This window comes from Hyla sarda, chromosome 3, assembly GCF_029499605.1.
Source record: "Hyla sarda isolate aHylSar1 chromosome 3, aHylSar1.hap1, whole genome shotgun sequence".
NCBI classification, from domain to species: Eukaryota; Metazoa; Chordata; class Amphibia; order Anura; family Hylidae; genus Hyla; species Hyla sarda.
In genome coordinates, this window is record NC_079191.1 from 297,877,011 (window position 1) to 297,898,968 (window position 21,958).

Consider the following 21,958-nt stretch of genomic DNA (forward strand, 5'->3'; position numbering starts at 1 on the left):
AGGACAGGAGCCCATAGATAAACAGAACAATAATGCAAAACTTCACCCACCACGGTCAGTAAATGTCCATATAAACAGGCATCCCTCCGATAAGACCTGGAAACAACAAAAAGACAGACAACAAAACACAAACCAAACAGACAAACAATAAAACAAGTCCAAGTGGGAAGTACGGGTCCGGTCCGTCCGGGACCCAGCACACTTCCAAGTCCCCTGTAGGGGTGGTGAGGTCACACTATTCCGGACTATGCGCCGCCATCTGCGCATAGGTCCAAGTCCCATCCGAGGCAAAAAAGTTCAGATGCATAGTTCAGACAGTGAGGCAAAAAATACAGGAAACATACAGGAATGGCACCTCGTCAGTTGGAGCAGACCACGAGGCTCACGGGGTAAGCAATTGCAGTCCGGTCACTCAGGTAAATATTCCTAGGTCAGGTATGCTTCTTAGGCTTGGCAGGCCTGGTCACCGGAGTCCAGGTACGAGTGGGACGGCGGACCCTCTGTGGGAGCGGCGGCAGATCCACGGGCTGAATGTTTTCGGTTTTCGGCTTTCAGGGCCACAAGCGCTTCTTTCAGAGTGCGGAGCAGGTAGGAACGACCATTTAGTTGAAAGGAGAGGGAGAAAGGGAACCCCCACCTATATTTCACCTTCCTCTGGATAAGCGCCTATGTTATGGGTCTGAACTCCCAGCGACGTGCGAGTGTGGAGGGAGCGAGATCGGAGTAGAGCTTCGTAGTGGGCGGCAGGCCCGGCAGAACTGCCAAATCGCGGGCAGCAAGCAGCAGCACATCCCGCACCTCCGGATAATGCAATTTTAGGACAATGTCCCTTGGTAGCTCAGCGTTTTTGGGCCAAGCCAGAGCCCTATGGATCCTGTCAAATCTCAGCAGTTCAGGTTCGAGCTGGGGCGCTAACTCAGAAAACAGATCGGTAAGTACCTTAGCGAAGTCCGTAACCGACTCCGGCAGTCCCCTCAGCCGCAAGTTAGCTCTCCGTGACCTGTTTTCCAGGTCTTCCAGCTTGTATTCCAGGGCTGCCATCTTATCTGCCTGTTCGTCCAAGTCCCGCCGGTCCACATCCACCGCATCCGCCAGTTCATCTATTTTCGCCTCGTTATCTGCCACCCGCTGAGTCAGCTCCTGGATCTGTGACGAGAACGTGGCTACCGCCTGCGAAAGCTCGGCCTTAAACATCTTCTGTATATTGCGGTACAGAGTTGTCGGCGTGAAGTCATCTGGTGGAGGCAGGGCCTCGTCCTCAGAGTTCTCCTCCGACATAATGGAGCTCGCGGCGGCCATCTTGGATTTCGCCCCGGTCCTGAACAGGTCAGGAATAGATTGAGAAAGGCCGTGGGAAAGGTTCTGGAGTTTCCTCCTAGAGGATCGGGAAACACTCATGGTATCCTCGGTGAGCTTGGAGTAGCTGAGGAGCCGTGTTAAGGCGCTGAAAATGGCGGTAAGTGCACAGCCGGCACGGAGCTCACATGAGATGCGACTTCCTCAGTGAGCCGCGCGCATGCGCCCACTAGCAGAGCATTTAACGTCCACATATGGGGCATTTTCTCAATCGGGAGAAATTAGTCTTCAAAGTTTGGGGTCCATATTCTCCCATTACCCCTTTTGAAAATGCAACATGGCCCCCAAAAACTATGAGAGCAAAATTCTTTTTCAAAAATCCCACAGTTGCTCTTTCCCTCTTGAGTCATGTTGTGAGCCCGCTGAGCACTTTATTTCAACATATGAGGTATTTCCATACTTAAGAGAAATTGTGCTACAAATTTTGAGGGGCTTTTTCTCCTTATACCATTTTAAAAATGAAAAAAAAAATGGGGCTATACAAACATGTTAGTGTAAAAAAATGCAGATTTTGATTTTTCTTCTCCACTTTGTTGCTATTCTTGTGAAACACCTAAAGGGTTAAATTTTCTGAATGTCATTTTGAATACTTTGAGGGGTGTAGTTTCTATAATGGGGTATTTTATGGGGTATTTCTCACAGAAAGGCCCCTCAAATCCCCTTCAAACTTAACTGGTCCCTGAAAAATTCTGATTCTGAAATTTTTGTGAAAATTTTTAAAATTGCTGCTATACTTTGAAGTCCCCTAATGTCTTCAAAAAGTTAAAACATGTCAACTTTATGATGTCAACAAAAGTATACATATGGTATTTGTGAATCAGTATATAATTTATTTGGCATATCCATTTTCTTTAGAAGCAGAGTTTTTTTTAACTGTTTTTTTTGTAAATTTTAGCATTTTTACAAAAATTGAAAAAGAAACAAAAAAGGAAAATATAAAGGAACAACAAGATTGTCAAGATTCTGCTCATAATTAGAGTTATAACATCACAGTAACAATTAATGGCTGTTACGATTCGGCAGGCTGGATGTGGATCCTCTGTGTCAGCGAGGGATTGGCGTGGACCGTGTCGGTGGACCGGTTCTAGGGTTGCTACTGGTTTTCACCAGAGCCCGCCGCAAAGCGGGATGGTCTTGCTGCGGCGGTAGCAACCAGGTCGTATCCACCGGCAACGGCTCAACCTCGCTGACTGCTGAGAAGGCGTGGGACAGAAGGACTAGGCAGAGGCAAGGTCAGACGTAGCAGAAGGTCGGGGCAGGCGGCAAGGTTTGTAGTCAATGAGGATAGCAGGAGATCTGGAACACAGGCTTTGGACAACACTAAACACTTTCACAGGCACAAGGCAACAAGATCCGGCAAGGAAGTGCAGGGGAAGTGAGGTAATAAAGACAGGGAGCAGGTAGAAGCTAATTAGGCTGATTGGGCCAGGCACCAATCATTGGTGCACTGGCCCTTTAAATCATAGAGAGCTGGCGCGCGCGCGCCCTAGAGAGCGGAGCCACGCGCGCCAGAACATGACAGCCGGGGACCGGGACGGGTAAGTGACTTGGGATGCGATTCGCGAGCGGGCGCGTCCCGCTATGCGAATCGCATCCCCGCCGGCAATGTCAGTGCAGCGCTCCTGGTCAGCGGGTCTGACCGGGGCGCTGCAGAGAGAGAGAGAGACGCCGCGAGCGCTCCGGGGAGGAGCAGGGACCCGGAGCGCTCGACGTAACAATGGCATTGTCACAACGCTTAGTTATCCACTTCATATTTTTATTTGACATTTGTTTAACCTAGGCAATATAATGTATTTTAACCTCGCCTTTCCTCACCTCGCGCGTCAAACTGATATATTTATATGATCATCATAACAGCCTTATAAAATAAACTCTAACTTTTAGGAAAGAAAAAGGGAAAATAAAAGAAAAAGAATTCAAAAAGAAATATAACGGTTTAAAGAAAAAATGTGAAATAAATTGCATGGTCCCCTTCAACCTCGTGTCTTAGGTGCATTCATTATGTATCGTATTCTTCCCACTCTTGCCAGATTTTATAATGTTTAGGTAACGAGTTCCCCATTCTTTTTACTTCCCTAACCCTATCCAGTAACACATTTATTGGCGGAGACAAATTCTCATTCCACCAACTGGCTATTACACACTTTGCTGCCATTAAATTGTGCAATAATAGTCTAGTTTGTGTTTTATTGGAATTCTTAGGGAACATGTTGAGAAGAAATATGGATGGATCTAGAGCAAGTAAAATCTTCAGTACTTGACTCACTAGATCTCTAACTTAATTCCAATAGTTAACCAGGGCCGAAAAATCCCAGAAAATATGCGGAAGCGTTCCCCTGGCTTGTCTACATCTCCAACATAAGGGAGGTACCTGAGGAAACAATTGGTGTAACAAATCAGGAGTGTGATACCAAAAGGTGAGTATTTTGTACTGATTTTCTTTGTAATTTATACATGAAGAAGATTTGGCCACGTTTGACTATATTACTTGCCATTGTTCAACAGTTAATTTTTGTCCCAAGTATGCCTCCCATTTGTCCATATACGAATAATGTATACTAGTCTTATCCTGTGGTATGAGTAGAAGTGAATAGATGTCTGATATAAGTCCTCTGGTTGATGTAGAGTTTTTGCATAGGGTCTCAAAGGGAGTCATAGGGGGAAGGGTCATAGCTGAAGCAGTGGAATTCAGCTGTGTATGTATCTCTTGATAAAGCGGATATGAGGCATCTGGAAGAATATATTTAGACTGAAGCGAGGAGAAGGGGAGCAATGTACGTCTCAACGGGTCTATTATATCTGTCAAGCTAAAGAGTTTGGCTTCTCTCCAGTGAATGGCCACTTCACTTCTGTAACTTGACGGGAAGGAGGGATTAGATTGTAACGGGGTTAGTAGTGTCCTGAACGATTTAAGTCCGTATGTTGTCCAAACTGCCTCCCATATCTTAAGCGTTAATGAAGTGGATCTCAGTGCTTTTTTAGGTTGTTTAGGTGTCTGCCATGTCCAGATTAATGAGCCAGGATGTATCGGTGAAATCCATTCCTTTTCAATTTTCGTCCACCTATGGGTCGGTGTAGAAGCAGCCAGACAAGGGAGCCTCCTTAAATGTACTGCTAAGTAATATTTATATATGTCTGGAAAAGACAAACCCCCGTATGTTTTAGGCATAGTTAAGACTGCAAGAGGAACTCTATGGCGACCATAGTTCCAAATTTAAGTAACATCGATTGAAACTTCGCTAGAGCTCCCTTAGAAATAAAAATTGGAAGAGTTTCCATTAGATATAATAATTTAGGCAGTACCGTCATTTTTACAGCTGCGATTCTTCCAAGGAGAGATAAGGGAAGCGATTTCCATTTAATTAGTAGATTCTTAATCTCCTGGACCAGAGGGGGGAAATTGTGTTTAAAAAGGTGTGCTGTGTTCGGAGTGAGTTTGATGCCAAGATATTTTAAGGTGGTGTCCTGCCATCTGTACTTCAAATTTGATTTAAAGGTTGTCAAATCTCCAGATGAAATACAAAAATTTGGTAAAATTTCTGTTTTATCAGTGTTAATTTTATAGCCAGATATTTTAGAATAATTTTCAATAACTTTGAGAAGGTTGGGCATCGATGTATGGCGTTTGGTCAATGTTAGAAGAACGTCATCCGCAAATAAGGATATCTTATATTCCCTGGAACCCAATTTAACCCCCGCGATATCTGTATTATTTCGAATATATGCTGCTAGGGGTTCAATGCCGAGTACAAAGAGTAAAGGGGACATCCCTGTCTTGTCCGATTATAAATTGGTAAGCATTTCGAAGTAGCGTGTTTAAGTCTCACTTGAGCGGCTGGAGTGGTATAAAAGGTTGCAGACAGCCGAGAAGAACGGACCACTAATTCCAAACGTTCGGAGTGTAGTCATTAAAAATGGCCAACTTAGCCTGTCAAAGGCTTTCTCAGCGTCAAGGCTGATAAATACCCCAGGTGTGTTGGTTTTATTCAAGATGTCAATGATATCCATATTTCTTCTTGTGCTACCTCCCGCCTGCCTACATCTCACAAAACCTACTTGGTTCCTATTGATCAATGAAGGGAGAATTACACTTAATCAATTGGCTAATATTTTAGTAAATATCTTTAAATCTGAATTTAGCAATGATATTGGCCTGTAGCTTGTGCAATCTGTGGGATCTTTATCCGATTTCTGTAAAACAGTAATGTATGACCCTAACATGGAAGATGGTATAGTTGTATTCAACATAAATTAAAATGTGTGGTGTTAAAACATCCATAAATGTTTTGCAGTAAGAATACGGTAGGCCGTCTGGTCCAGGAAATTTACCGTTAGGCAGCTGTTTAATTGTATCACATACTTCTTCTAAAGTTATTGGGGAGTTTAACATTTGTAAGTCCGAATCCGATATTTTAGGAAGACCACAATTGTCTAGATAATTTATGTATCAGTGGAACGTAAAGAGGAAGGTAGGTCGTAAAGTTTGGCATAGAACTCCTTCAGTTCTAGCTATACCTTCTGGACTATAAACCAGCTGGCCCCTGTTATTTTTGATGGCAAGGGGATTAGACTGGGCAGATTGAGAATTAAGTTGAGAGGCAAGCAAGGTATGCAGTTTATTAGCTCTGGCGTAATATTTATGTCTGGAATAAGAAGCCAGCCTTTCCACAGCATTTACCTCCATATCTTTTAGATCATTACATATTTTAGTTATCTTATGTAGTAAAGAGACTGTGGGGCAAGTCTGTAACCTAATCTCCGGGATTTTTAATTTATTTTCCAGTTCTTTAGTATTTTTCAATAAGTCTTTTTTAATTTTGGAAGCCAACGCAATGCATTGGCCTCTTATTACTGTCTTATGTGCTTCCCACAAGATCGAGTGGGAGGAAACAGACCCCACATTCTGTTCGAAATACTCTTTAAGACAAGCCCCTAGTCTATCCCTGTTGCCATCCCTCTTCAGAAGAGTTTCATTCAATCTCCAAATGCAGATTCTTCTTGGCAAGGACGGTTCATCTAGTTCTAACATGATTGGAGCATGATCCGACAAGTAATCGGGAGTATTTTAGAGGTTTTAATTAATCTGTAGGCCAATATATTGCCAAAAAACATATCGATTCTTGAGTGTGTTGTATGAGGGTGAGAGTAAAATGTGTATTCCCTAACATTAGGATTTAGAGTATGCCATAAGTCATACATATGATGTTTTCTTATTATTTTACGAAACAGTTGAGATAGGCGAGTTGTATTTTGTGGAGGAATTGGATGGTTGACTGAAGTCCTATCTATTCTTATGGAAAAGGGGAGATAAAAATTTCCACCAATTATTAATGTAGTAGGAGGCAGCTTGGAAAATTTGTTAAATACTCTGTTTAGAAATGGAATTTGAGCGTTGTTGGGTGTGAATAAATTGCATAATGTCATAGGTCTGGAAGACAAATGGCCAGAAACAATGACATATCTCCCTTGAGGGTCTAGATAGGTTGAATCCACTTGAAAGGGACATTTAGAGGATATCAATATAGCTACCCCCTCTCTTCCTGTCTTGGTTAGCTGCGTACATTTTTGGGTAATGTCTCAGGGCGAAGTTGAAGGAGTTCGGATCATAATGGTGAGTCTCCTGTATGAAAGCAATATCTACTTCTCTTCTCCTTAATTCCTTAAGTAGTCATCTACGCTTGATATCTGTGTTTAGCCCCTTGACATTATATGACATTAACTTAGCCATGACTTGTTTTCAAGGAGAAAAGGATTACAGTCACACAGGAAAACACCACCTCTCCCGCCTCAACCCGTATTTGAAAGCTAGTTATCACTATTTCATGTTGGTGTAATTTTGTCACCCGTGTCATGTTGGTGCATTTTTGTTACCATATTGCAGGTGAGAATGAAGAGTACCACAACTTCCCATATATTTCTGTGGATGAAGGTCGAGGTGGGGACCATGCACTTAAAAAAAGGAAAGGAAAACTTTAAAAATAAAAAAACAACAATACATATATTAACCCCTTAAGGACACAGCCCATTTTCACCTCTAGGACGCAGCCCTTTTTTGCACATCTGACCACTGTCACTTTAAACATTAATAACTCTGGGATGCTTTTACTTATCAATCTGATTCCGAGACTGTTTTTTCGTGACATATTCTACTTTAACATAGTTGAAAATTTTTGTGGTAACTTGCATCCTTTCTTGGTGAAAAATCCCCAAATTTGATGAAAAAATTGAAAATTTAGCATTTTTCTAACTTTGAAGCTCTCTGCTTGTAAGGAAAATGGATATTCCAATTTTTTTTGGGGATTCACATATACAATATGTCTACTTTATGACTGCATCATAAAATTGACATGTTTTTACTTTTGGAAGACATCAGAGGGCTTCAAAGTTCAGCAGCAATTTTACAATTTTTCACAAAATTTTCAAACTCGCTATTTTTCATGGACCAGTTCAAGTTTGAAGTGGATTTGAAGGGTCTTCATATTAGAAATACCCCATAAATGACCCCATCATAAAAACTGCACCCCCCAAAGTATTCAAAATGACATTCATTAAGTGTTTTAACCCTTTAGGTGTTTCACAGGAAAAGCAGCAAAGTGAAGGAGAAATGTTCTTGTAGGCCCAATTTTTGAATTTTTACAAGGGGTAAAAGGATAAAATTTATACCTGAATTTGTAGCCCAATTTCTCTTGAGTAAGCACATACCTCATATGTCTATGTAAATTGTTCGGCGGGCGCAGTAGAGGGCTCAGAAGCGAAGGAGCGACAAGGGGATTTTGGAGAGTACGTTTTTCTGAAATGGTTTTTGGGGGGCATGTTGCATTTAGGAAGCCCCTATGGTGCCAAAACAGCAAAAAAAAAAAAACACATGGCATACCATTTTGGAAACTAGACCCCTTGAACGTAACAAGGAATTAAGTGAGCCTTAATACCCCACAGGTGTTTCACGACTTTTGCATATGTAAAAAAAATATTTTTTTTCACTAAAATGTGTTTCCCCCCCGAAATTTCACATTTTTGAAAGGGTTAATAGCAGAAAATACCCCCCCCCCCCCAAAATGTGTAACCCCATCTCTTCTGAGTATGGAGGTACCCCATAAGTTGACATGAAGTGCACCACGGGCGAACTACAATGCTCAGAAGAGAAGGAGTCATATTTGGCTATTTGAGAGTAAATTTTGCTCGGGGGGCATGTCGCATTTAGGAAGCCCCTATGGTGCCGGGACAGCAAAAAAAAAAAAAACACATGGCATACCATTTTGGAAACTAGACCCCTTGAGGAATGTAACAAGGGATAAAGTGAATCTTAATACCCCACAGGTGTTTCACGACTTTTGCACATGTATAAAAAAAAAGTTGTTTTTTTTTACCAAAAATGCTTGGTTTAGCAAAAATTTTAAATTTTAAAAAAAGGTAATAGCAGAAAATACCCCCCAAAATTTGAAGCCCAATTTCTCCCGATTCAGAAAACACCCCATATGGGGATGAAAAGTGCTCTGCTGGCGCACTACAGGTCTCAGAAGAGAAGGAGTCACATTTGGCTTTTTGGAAGCAAATTTTGCTCTGGGAGCATGCCGTATTTAGGAAGCCCCTATGGTGCCAGGACAGCAAAAAAAAAAACACATGGCATACAATTTTGGAAACTAGACCCCTTAGGGAACGTAAAAAGGGGTAAAGTGAACCTTAATACCCCACAGGTGTTTCACGACTTTTGCATATGTAAAAAAAATTTTTATTTTTTTTTTTTACACTAAAATGCTTGTTTTCCCCCAAATTTTACATTTTTACAAGGGATAATAGCAGAAAATACCCCCCCAAAATTTGTAACTTCATCTCTTCTGAGTATGGAAATACCCCCTAAGTGGACGTGAAGTGCACTGGGGGCGAACTACAATGCTCAGAAGAGAAGGAGCATCATTGAGCTTTTGGAGAGAGAATTTGGCCATGGGCATTTACAAAGCCCCCCGTGGTGCCAGAACAGTCGACCCCCCCACATGTGACCCCATTTTTAAAACTACACCCCTCACGAAATGTAATAAGGGGTGCAGTGAGAATTTACACCTCACTGGCATTTGACGGATCTTTGGAACAGTGGGCTGTGCAAATAAAAAATTTTATTTTCATTTTCACAGACCCCTGTTTCAAAGATCTGTCAGACACCTGTGGGGTGTAAATGCTCACTATACCCCTTGTTACATTCCGTGAGGGGTGTAGTTTCCAAAATGGGGTCACATGTGGGTATTTTTTGTTTTGCGCTTATGTCAGAACCGCTGTAAAATCAGCCACCCCTGTGCAAATCACCAATTTAGACCTCAAATGTACATGGTGCACTCTCCCTTCTGAGCCTTGTTGTGCGCCCGCAGAGCACTTTGCGCCTACATATATGGGGTATCCTGTACTCCGGAGAAATTGCGTTACACATTTTGGAGGCTTTTTTTCTTTTACCGCTTGTGAAATTTAAAAGTATGGGGCAACACCAGTATGTTAGTGTACAAAAATGTTTTTTTTTTTACACTAACAAGCTGGTGTAGACCCCAACTTTACCTTTTCATAAGGGGTAAAAGGAGAAAAAGCCCCCCAAAATTTGTTAGGTAATTTCTCCCGAGTACGGCGATACCCCATATGTGGCCCTAAACTGTTGCCTTGAAATACGACAGGGCTCCAAAGTGAGAGCGCCATGCGCATTTGAGGCCTAAATTAGGGATTTGCATAGGGGTGGACATAGGGGTATTCTAAGCCAGTGATTCCCAAACAGGGTGCCTCCAGCTGTTGCAAAACTCCCAGCATGCTTGGACAGTCAATGGCTGTCCGGAAATGCTGGGAGTTTTTGTTTTGCAACAGCTGGAGGCTCCGTTTTGGAAACACTGCTGTAGAATACGTTTTTCATTTTTATTGGGGGGGAAGGGGGGGGGGCTGTGTAGGTGTGTATATGTAGTGTTTTACTCTTCATTTTGTGTAAGTGTTGTGTAGTGTAGTGTAGTGTAGTGTTTTTAGGTTACATTCACACTGGCGGCGGATTACACTGAGTCTCCCGCTAGGAGTTTGAGCTGCGGCGGAAAATTTGCCGCAGCTCAAACTTGAAGCGGTGAACTCACTGTAATCCGCCACCAGTGTGAATGTACCCTGTACAACTCCCAGCATGCACTGACAGAACGTGCATGCTGGGAGTTGTAGTTTTGCAACAGCTGGAGGCACACTGGTTGGAAAATACTGAGTTAGGTAATAGAACCTATTACCTAACTCGGTATTTCCCAACCAGTGTGCCTTCAGCTGTTGCAGAACTACAACTCTCAGCATGTACTGACTGCCAAAGGGAATGCTGGGAGATGTAGTTATGCAACAGCTAGAGGCACCCAAGTACAACTCCCAGCATGCCGAGACAGCCTTTTGCTGTTCCTGAATGCTGGGAGTTGTAGTTTTGCAAGATTTAGAGGGGTTCAGGCTGGAGATCACTGACAGTGGTCTCTCAACTGTGGCCCTCCAGATGTTGCAAAACTACAAATATCAGCATGCTCAGACAGCAAACTGCTGTCTGGGCATGCTGGGAGATGTAGTTTTGTAACATCTGGATGGCTACAGTTTAGAGACCACTGTCAGTGATCTCTAGCCTGAACCCCATCTTGAAAAACTACAAATCCCAGCATGCCAACACAGCAAACAGCTGTCAAGGCATGGTGGGAGTTGTAGTTTTGCAACATCTGGAGGGCCACAGTTTAGAGACCACTCTCCAAACTGTCGCCCTGCAGATGTTGCTAGGCAACAGACTCCCGGACACGCGGCGCCATACTCACCTCCACCGCCGCCATGATCACAGCTGCTGCAGTCATCTGGAGCTCCGCCGCCGGGTAAGTGACCACCACCGCTACTACACGGTTCCCCCCGCTGTGCCCGGACACCGATGGGTGGGCATAGCGGGGGGAACTGAACTTTAACCCCCCCGCCCCCAGTCTGCTATTGGTCGGTCGCTCCGCCAATCAATAGCAGGGATAGGAGGCGTTGGAACCCCTGCCACCCCACTCCTATCTCTTCAGGGGGATCGAGGGTGTCTTGGACACCCTCGATCCCCCTTATTTTATCGCAGCGCCGCCGTTGGTGGGCAGGGGGAGAGCGCTCCCCCTGCAAACACCATAGATGCCGTGATCAGAACTGATCACAGCATCTTTGGGGTTAATGCTGCCGGGATCGGCGCGATCGCGGCCCCGGCAGCTGCGGTGGGACTCCGGCTGTGATTGACAGCTGAGTCCCGCCGGCGATCTCCTGCGCTGCCCACGGCAGAGCAGGAGATCGCTTGGACGTATGCATACGTCCATTTGCGCAAACGTGTAGTTCGCCTGGACGTATGCATACGTCCAATAGCGGGAAGGGGTTAACAACAACAATCCTGAGATATAACTCTCTATCAATATCCAGTAGATAAGCCATGGATAAAACTTTGAAGAATCGCTTACTAAGTCTCGCACCTAAAGCCCTATTGGCTCAGGGATGAGAAAAATTCTTCTAAATAGGGAGAAGAAGAGGGTGTCAACAGAAGAACCAAGCTAGTCACTTAAAGCTAGCTCCAAGCTGCATATTAATTAGGTATATAAAACTAAGAATCCTACATATCCCTACTTAGATATAGAGATACAGTATATTAGCAAAAAGAAGGCGGTGCTCTAATCCCAAAATATAGGAAATGAGGTGTGTGTTACTCACCCGGTGTGAGTGGGGGTCACACTGGATGTGTACTCCCCCACAAATACCCTGGGTCCTCTTCAAACGTAAAATTTATCTCCCAGTCTCTGACACAAGGACATCCCTTTCAGGAGTGCGCAGGGTATTCCGGAAAACCCATAAGGAATCCGTGGCGAAAATAAAAACAAATATAGAAAAAGACCAGCGCTCAGAGTAGGAGAAATGGCAGAGTAATTTCAGGTTGTCATAAGAAGCAGAGAAGTGGTTCACTTACTTCACATGGGGGGAGTGTAAGACCAGGTCTCACATACTATCCCCCCCTCCAGGAAAGCATATAGGTAATAACCAAGAGAAGTCCTCGCATATCAAAGGGTTTTAATAGCAACGCGTTTCGGAGGTCATATATATAGCCTCTTTCAGGCATACATTACATATAAAATGACAAACTTATTTATATACTCACACATGCTGTCCATATGGATGATGGCGTCCAATCCTACTGCATGTGCCGGTAATTCCTCCCCGGAAGAGGAATTACCGGCACATGCAGTAGGATTGGACGTCATCATCCATATGGACAGTATGTGTGAGTATATAAGTTTGTCATTTTATATGTAATGTATGCTTGAAGAAGGAGGCTATATATATGACCTCCGAAACGCGTTGCTATTAAAACCCTTTGATATGTGAGGACTTCTCTTGGTTATTACCTATATGCTTTCCTGGAGGGGGGGATAGTATGTGAGACCTGGTCTTACACTCCCCCCATGTGAAGAAAGTGAACCACTTCTCTGCTTCTTATGACAACCTGAAATAACTCTGCCATTTCTCCTACTCTGAGCGCTGGTCTTTTTCTATATATATTTTTTTTTCTACTTAGATATAGAACATTGGATTCCAAGTTTTAACTCTAATGCGATCTAATATTACATGAAATATTGTACTATGGCCCTGCCCAAAGCCACATTTTCAGTATAAAAAGATCCAAGCTTATTATGCAATATACTAAACCCTTGAACTATGAGTAAATTTTCAAGTGATATAGTGCTGTTGGGGCGTTCCACCATTTTCTGGAGTATGATGTTGTGGTTTTCTATTTCTTCGTGGAGTGGTCTTCGTCCACACAGGAGGAGAAGCAGGAGGTGGGGGCAATAGCTCCCAGTTACTCAATTGTGGGACAGGGATACCCAGAGTTTCACAAAATGGAGAGAGATCTTGAGAGGTCTTAAGTGTGGCACTTTTCCCATTCATTCTAGCATTAAGGCTAAAAGGAAAGCCCCAACAATACACAATGTCCTTTTCTCTTAGGGTCTGCAGTAGCGGTTTCAGTTGCCTTCTCTTCTGAAGTGTTAGCCATGATAAATCCGGTAATCGTTGTATTATAGCTCCATCAAAATCTATCTCTCTGGAGGTTTCTAGCTTTATTCATTATTTGTTCTTTCAGGGTGTAGTCAGTGACACAACAAACCACATCTCTCGGGAATGGTGATGAACCTTTTGGCTTAAGTGCTCTATGAGCTCTGTCCATTTGGATTCTATGATCTGATGGTGTATTTAGAACCATATTAAATATAGCTTCCATTGTTGCTTTTAAATCTTTTTCCTGTGTGGCTTCAGGAAGTCCCCTCACCCTTATATTGTGTCGACAACCCCTGTTATCTAGATCCTCCAGGTGTCTCTGGTACTCACTAAGGGTTTCATGTTGGGCTGACACAGTTGTTTGCAGCTGAGCGAAGTATTTCCGAGTGTCATCATGTTCATTTTCTACAGTGTCAACTCTCTGATTAACTGAGCGTATATCCTGTCGTAGGTTTGCAATCTCAGTCTTAAAGGTTTGCTTAATGTCCATCAGAAATCCATTAAAGTAATCTATAGTGGGAATCTGGCTTAAGTAAGCTTTCCATTGCCCTTCATTTTGTTCAAGTGGAGCATCATTCATTGATTCAGGTCTGCAGGGGGACCAGGCAATTTGGTCAGTTTTTTTCCACAGAGGAGAAAATGAAGGGGTAGATGCCTCTGCTCCCCAAGTTGTTGTAGAGGACAATGTCCTTTTTGCAGTAGGTTGTGAACTTTTGGGTTCCCTCTGCTCCTTGGGGTCAGGATCTATAGATTGGGTAGAAGAATGCCCTTGCCGTGCTGTCCTTGTTATCTGAAATGGGCCCTTGTGGGGAGGTCAGTGGATTTGTAGTATCAAGATTTTCCTTGAGTCCATCTCCATCCAATAGGAGTGATTCATCTAAGCACCCCATCATATCCGTTTTTTTGCACAGGTTAGCCATGACAGTTGTTGTGTCAGGAAGATCTCAAATCTGGTCAAATCTATTAGATAGCTTCAAAGGGTGATTTTTTGTCGGTGAATTAGGAGTGCTATAAATCTGTAAATTGTGACCTTCTTGGTTATGAATATTAGAGCAAGTTGAATGCGGCATAGAGACGGATCTGGAGCGTAAGAATCTTTGTTGAGGTGATGGATAATTTTTTTTGCTTTTTTTTCATTAGTTGTCTTCCCATGAGAAGTGCAAGAGGGAAGAAAAAAGTGAAATAGTTATTTGCTTTTGGTTCAAAGTCAGGTGAGTTGGTATAGGTTGCAGAGTAGGATGTAATTTTGGTGTATACTTTATAGGTAGGGCTAGAAACTCCCACTATCTTTAACCCCTTAACGACGAAGGACGTATATTTACGTCCGCCAGCTCCCGCAATATGCCGCAGGGTCACGCAGTGACCCTGTGCTCGGACGGATCTGTCTTTTAAAAGTGGATTTTCCACTAGTCGGGCTCTTCAGGAACACAGGGGGAGTAAATTGATCTCTGTCTGGCAGCTTTAGGCAAGGTAAAAACCGCGAGTTTTACAGCTGTGGAGCGGGGCTCAGCAGATGTGCGTCTCACTCCATTGACCTCCGGCCACACGGCCAAACGCTTTTACCGAATATTCTGATTCTGAGATTTTTTTTCGTTACATATTCTACTTTATTTTGGTGGTAAATCTTCGGCGTTACTTGCATCCTTTTTTGGTGAAAAATCCCAAAATTTCATTTAAATTTTGGAAATTTTGCATTTTTCTAACTTTGAAGCTCTCTGCTTGTAAGGGAAATGGATATTCCCAATAAATTTAATTTTTATTCACAAATACAATATGTCGACTTTATGTTGGCATCATAAAATGTTTTGCTTTTTGAAAAAATTTGAGGGCTACAAAGTAGAGCAGCAATTTTCAAAAATGTCATGAAAATTGCTAAATCTGATGGGACAGATGTTACAGAACTACAACTCCCAGCATGCCTGGGCAGTCCAGGCATGCTGAGAGTTGTAGTTTGGCAACATGTAACAGTGGTCTCCAAACTGTGACCCTCCAGATGTTGCAAAACTACAACTCCCAGCATGCCCAGGCAGCCTTTGGCTGTCTGGGCATGCTGGGAGTTGCAGTTTGGCCTTCCTAGTGGTTGCCACAGTAAAGATCACTTTACTTTCACTTTCATTTTCACCTTAACCCCTTAAGGACACAGCTCATTTTCACCTTAAGGACACAAGCCTTTTTTTGCAAATCTGACCACTGTCACTTTAAGCATTAATAACTCTGGGATGCTTTTACTTATAAATTTGATTCCGAGATAGTTTTTTCGTGACATATTCTACTTTATGGTAGTGGTAAACTTTTGTCAATAATTGCATAATTTCTTGGTGAAAAATTCAAAAATTTGATGAAAAATGTGAACATTTAGCATTTTTCTAACTTTGAAGCTCTCTGCTTGTAAGCAAAATAGACATTCCAAATAAATTATATATTGATTCACATACACAATGGCCCACATTTATCATTGCAGTGCAAGCGAAGCATTTTTTTTTACACCTTTTTTTTTGTGCTCTGATAATGTGTAGGAGCACCAAATTTATTAAAAGGTAAAAGAGGTTTGATAAATTTTGTGCAGGTCCACATTTTCTGAAATTTCTGTCTACACATACACAAAAAGCTACACAATGTCTGGGCTGGTGTAGTTTTAGAGACTTTTCAGTGGCTTTGCGCCTTTTTTTGCTCCTTTTTACAAAAAGGCGCAAAGATAAATCCCTTCCATATCATGTCTATTTCCAAAATCTGTGGATTGCAACTCAAAATCAGTGGATTGCAATTCAAAATCAGCAGAAATGTGTAAACAAAAAGGGGCAAAAAAAGGCGCAAAAAACCCTGCTTGCGCCTTTTTTGCCCCTTTTTTAGACACAAAAAACAGTCTAAAGACAATGATAAATGTGGGCCAATATGTCTACTTTATGTTTGCATCATAAAGTTGACATGTTTTTACTTTTGGAAGACATCAGAGGGCTTCAAAGTGCAACAGCAATTTTCCAATTTTTCACAAAATTTTCAAAATCAGAATTTTTCAGGGACCAGTTTTCCACTTCCAGTTTTGAAGTGGATTTTCATATTAGAAATACCCCACAAATAACCCCATTCTAAAAACTGCACCTCTCAAAGTATTCAAAATGATATTCAGTAAGTGTGTTAACCCTTTAGGTGTTTCACAGGAATAGCAGCAAAGTGAAGGAGAAAATTCAAAATCTTCATTTTTTACATTCGCATGTTCTTGTAGACCAAGTTTTTGAATTTTTACAAGGGGTAAAGGAGAAAAATCTTCCTAAAATTTGTAACCCAATTTCTCTCGAGTAAGGAAATACCTCATATGCATATGTGAAGTGTTCGGCGGGTGCACTAGAGTTTTTCTGAAATGGTTTTTGGGGGGCATGTCACATTTAACCTGTTGGGGACGAAGTGCGTATGCATATGCCCTTGCGTCCTGGTACTTAAGGACGAAGGGCTTATCCATACGCCCGTGGGAATTTCGATCCCCGCCGCGCGCCGGGCGGGGACCGGGCCGGGGTGACTGCTGATATCTATCAGCAGGCACACCGTGCAAATGCCCAGGGGGGTAATTAGACCCCCCCCATGTCGGCGATCGGCGCAAATCGCAAGTGAATTCACACTTGCGATTTGCGCCGATTCCGGGTCATTACGGGTCTATGGTGACCCGGAATAGAAGGGGGATCGCTGGTGTCTAAGACACCCACGATCCCCTTAAAGCGATAGGAGTGAGGTGGCATGGGTGCCACCCCTCCTATCCCTGCTATTGGTGGTCTAGACACGACCACCAATAGCAGATCGGGGGCGGAGGGGTTTACTTTCTTTTTCCCCATCCTGCCCACCCACAATAGGCGGGGCAGAACGGGGAAAATGAAGAGGAGCGGCGCCAGAGTCCACTTACCCGTCCGGAGGCAGCGGAGCGACGGTGATTGGCGGGCGGCGACAGAGATCTGCGTGTGGCGTGTGGCAGAAGAGGACGGCTCCCTGCATGCGACGGAAGCCGGTGAGTAGTTGCCTAGCAAGATCTAGAGGGCTACAGTCTGAGACCACTATAGTGATCTCTAGACTGTAGCCCTCCAGATGTTGCAAAACTACAACTCCCAGCATGCCCAGACAGCTGTTTGCTGTGTGGGCATGCTGGAATTTGTAGTTTTGCAACAGCTGGAGGTCTACAGTTTAGAGACCACTGCACAGTGATCTCTATACTGCCCTCTAGATCTTGCAAAACTACAACTCCTAGCATGCCAACACAGCTGTTTGCTGTCTGGGCATGCTGGGAGTTGTAGTTTTGCAACATCTGGAGGTCCACAGTTTGGAGATCACTGTTCAGTGGTCTCTAAATTGTAGCACTCCAGATGTTGCAAAACTACAAATTCCAGCATGCCCACAAAGAAAACAGCTGTCTCGGCATGCTGGGAGTTGTAGTTGCGTACCTCCAGCTGTTGCATAACTACATCTCCCAGCATGCCCTTCTGTGATCAGTACATGCTGGGAATTGTAGTTTTGCAACAGCTGGAGGCACAATGGTTGGAAAATACTGAGTTAGGTAACAGAACCTAACTGAAGGTTTTCCAACCAGTGTGCCTCTAGCAGTTGCAAAACTACAACTCCCAGCATGTACTGACAGACTGTGCATGCTGGGAGTTGTAGTTTTGCAACAGCTGGAGGCACACTGGTTGGAAAATACTGAGATAGGTAACAGAACCTAACTGAAGGTTTTCCAACCAGTGTGCCTCCAGCTGTTGCAAAACTACAACTCCCAGCATGCACGGTCTGTCAGTACATGCTGAGGGTTGTAGTTTTGAAACAGCTGGAGGTTTGCCCCCCCCCCCCATGTGAACGTACAGGGTACATTCACACGGGCGGGTTTACAGCAAGTTTCCTGCTTCAAGCATGAGCTGCGGCAAATTTTTCGCCGCAGCGCAAATTCCTAGCGGAATACTCACCGTAACCCGCCAGTGTGAATGTACCCTAAAAACACTACACTAACATCTAATAAAGAGTAAAACACTACATATACACCCCCTTACACTGTCCCCCCCCCCCCCAATAAAAAATGAAAAACGTATTGTACGGCAGTGTTTCCAAAACGGAGCCTCCAGCTGTTGCAAAACAACAACTCCCAGCATTTCCGGACAGCCACTGACTGTCCAGGCATGCTGGGAGTTTAGCAACAGCTGGAGGAACCCTGTTTGGGAATCACTGGCATAGAATACCCCTATGTCCACCCCTATGCAATCCCTAACTTAGTCCTCAAATGCGCATGGCGCTCCCTCACTTCGGAGCCCTGTCGTATTTCAAGGAAACAGTTTAGGGACACATATGGGGTATCTCGGTACTCGGGAGAAATTAAACTACAAATTTTGGGGGGCTTTTTCTCCTTTTACCCCTTATGAAAAGGAAAAGTTGGGGTCTACACCAGCCTGTTAGTGTAAAAAAAAAATATTTTACACTAACATGCTGGTGTTGCCCTTTACTTTTGATTTTCACAAGAGGTAAAAGGAAAAAAAGACCCCCAAAATTTGTAACACAATTTTTCCTGAGTACGGAAATACCCCATATGTGGGCGTTAAATGCTCTGCGGGCGCACAACAAGGCTCAGGAGTGAGAGCGCACTATGTACATTTGAGGCCGAAATTGGTGATTTGCACAGGGGTGGCTGATTTTACAGCGGTTCTGACATAAACCCCAAAAAAATAAATACCCACATGTGATCCCATTTCGGAAACTACAACCCTCACGGAATGTAATAAGGGGTATAGTGAGCATTAACACCTCACAAGTGTCTGACAGATTTTTGGAACAGTGGTCCGTGAAAATGAAAAATTTAATTTTTTTGTTTGCACAGCCCACTGTTCACAAGATCTGTCAAACGCCAGTAGGGTGTAAATGCTCACTGTACCCCTTATTACATTCCGTTAGGGGTGTAGTTTCCAAAATGGGGTCACATGTGGGGGTCCACTGTTCTGGCACCACGGGGGGCTTTGTAAATGCACATGGCCCCCGACTTCCATTCCTAACAAATTATCTCTCTAAAAGCTCAATGGCGCTCCTTCTCTTCTGAGCATTGTAGTTCGCTCGCAGTGCACTTGACATCCAAACATGGAGTATTTCCATACTCAGAAGAAATGGGGTTACACATTTTGGGGGGCATTTTCTCCTATTACCCTTTGTAAAAAAGTAAAATTTGGGGGAAAAAATGCATTTTAGTGGAAATTTTTTTTTTCATTTACACATCCGACTTTAACAAAAAGTTGTCAAACACCTGTGGGGTGTTAAGGCTCACCGTACCCCTTGTTACGTTCCTTGAGGGGTGTCGTTTCCATAATAGTGTGCAATGTGGGGGGTTTTGCTGTCCTGGCACCATAGGGGCTTCCTAAATGGGACATGCCCCCCAAAAACCATTTCAGAAAAACTCACTCTCCTAAATCCCATTGTTGCTCCTTCGCTTCTGAGCCCTCTAGTGCACCCGCCGAACACTTGACATAGACATATGAGGTATTTTCTTACTCGAGAGAAATTGGGTTACAAATTCTGAGAGGATTTTTTTCCTTTTACCCCTTGTAAAAATTCAAAAACTGGGTCTACAAGAACATGCGAGTATAAAAAATGAAGATTTTGAATTTTCTCCTTCACTTTGCTGCTATTCCTGTGAAACATCTAAAGGGTTAACACACTTACTGAATGCCATTTTGAATACTTTAAGGGGTGCAGTTTTTATAATGGGGTCATTTATGGGGTATTTCTAACCAGAAGACCCTTCAAATCCACTTCAAAACTGAACTGGTCCATGATAAATTCCGATTTTGAAAATGTTGCGAAAAATTGGAAAATTGCTGCTGAACTTTGAAGACCTCTGATGTTTTCCAAAAGTAAAAACTCATCAATTTTATGATGCAAACATAAAGTAGACATATTGTATATGTGAATCAATATATAATTTATTTGGAATATCCATATTCCTTATAAGCAGAGAGCTTCAAAGTTAGAAAAATGCAAAATTTTCAAATTTTTCATGAAATTTTTGAATTTTTCACCAAGAAAGGATGTATGTATCGACAAAAATTTACCACTAACATAAAGTAGAATATGTCACGAAAAAACAATCTCGGAATCAAATTTATAAGTAAAAGCATCTCAGAGTTATTAATGCTTAAAGTGACAGTGGTCAGATTTGCAAAAAATGCTCCCGTCCTTAGGGTCATAATGGGCTCTGTCCCCAAGGGGTTAAGAAGCCCCTATGTGCCAGAACAGCAAGTAAACCCCCACATGGCATACTATTTTGGAAACTACACCCCTCAAGGAACGTAACAAGAGGTCCAGTGAGCCTTAACACCCCACAGGTGTTTTGACAACTTTTAGTTAAAGTTGGATGTGTATATGAATTTTTATTTTTTTCTCACTGAAATGCTGTTTTTTCCCCAAATTTTACATTTCTACAAGGGGTAATAGGAGAAAATGCCCCCCAAAATTTGTAACCCCATTTCTTCTGAGTATGGAAATACCCCATGTGTGGACGTCAAGTGCTCTGCTGGTGCACTACAATGCTCAGAAGAGAAGGAGCGCCATTGAGCTTATGGAGAGAGAATTTGGTTGAAATAGAAGTCAGGGGCCATGTGCGTTTACAAAGCCCCCCGTGGAGCCAGAACAGTGGACCCCCCCGCCACATGTGACCCCATTTTGGAAACTACATCCCCCACAGAATTTAATAAGGGGTGCAGTGAGCATTTAAACTCCACTGGTGTTTGACAGACCCTTGGAACAGTGGGCTGTGCAAATGAAAAATATAATTTTTCATTTTCACGGACCACTGTTCCATAAATCTGTCATACACCTGTGGGGCGTAAATGCTCACTGTACCCCTTATTACATTACATGAGGGGTGTAGTTTCCAAAATGGGGTCACATGTGGGGGGGTCCATTGTTCTGGCACAATGGGGGCTATGTAAACACACGTGGCCTTCATTTCCGGACAAAATTTCTCTCCAAAATCCCAATGGCGCTCCTTCTCTTCTGAGCACTTTACATCCACATATGGGGTATTTTCTTTCTCAGAAGAAATTGGTTTACAAATTTTGGGGGGCCTTTTTCTTATTTTCCCTTGTGAAAATGAAAAATTTTGTGTAAAACCAGCATTTTTGTGAAAAAAATTTTTTTTCCTTCATTTTCCCATCCAACTTTAACGAAAATTTGTCAAACACCTGTGGAGTGTTCAGGCTCACTATACCCCTTTTTACGTTCCGTGAGGGGTGTAGTTTCCAAAATGGGGTCACATGTGGGTATCTATTTTTCAGTCAGAACCGCTGTAAAATCAGCCACCCCTGTGCAAATCACCAATTTAGACCTCAAATGTACATGGTGCACTCTCACTACTGAGCCTTGTGCGCCCGCAGAGCATTTTACGCCCACATATGGGGCATTTCCGTACTCAGGAGAAGTTACAAATTTTGGAGGTCTTTTTTTCATTTTACCTCTTGTGAAAATAAAAAGTATGGGCCAACACCAGCATGTTAGTGTAAAAAAAACATTTTTTACACTAACCGGCTGATGTAGACCCCAACTTTTTCTTTTCATAAGGGGT

General features: G+C 43.0%; 1 protein-coding gene across 5 annotated transcripts in view; it reads right to left on the minus strand.

Moving 5' to 3' along the window:
• The window catches only part of NTPCR (nucleoside-triphosphatase, cancer-related), a 265,027-nt gene that overhangs the window by 130,914 nt on the left and 112,155 nt on the right, over positions 1–21,958 (minus strand). For 4 of the 5 annotated variants that reach the window (XR_008891424.1, XR_008891423.1, XM_056566935.1 and 1 more), the window contains exon 4: positions 7,228–7,305. The exons of the other annotated variant lie outside the window; for it this stretch is intronic. Coding sequence is in view for 2 of the 4 variants with exons in the window: in XM_056566935.1 (XP_056422910.1) it covers positions 7,228–7,305 (78 nt within the window). In the remaining 2 variants the exon portion in view is untranslated. The remainder of the gene's footprint in view (positions 1–7,227; positions 7,306–21,958) is intronic. 5 annotated transcript variants of the gene reach the window in all.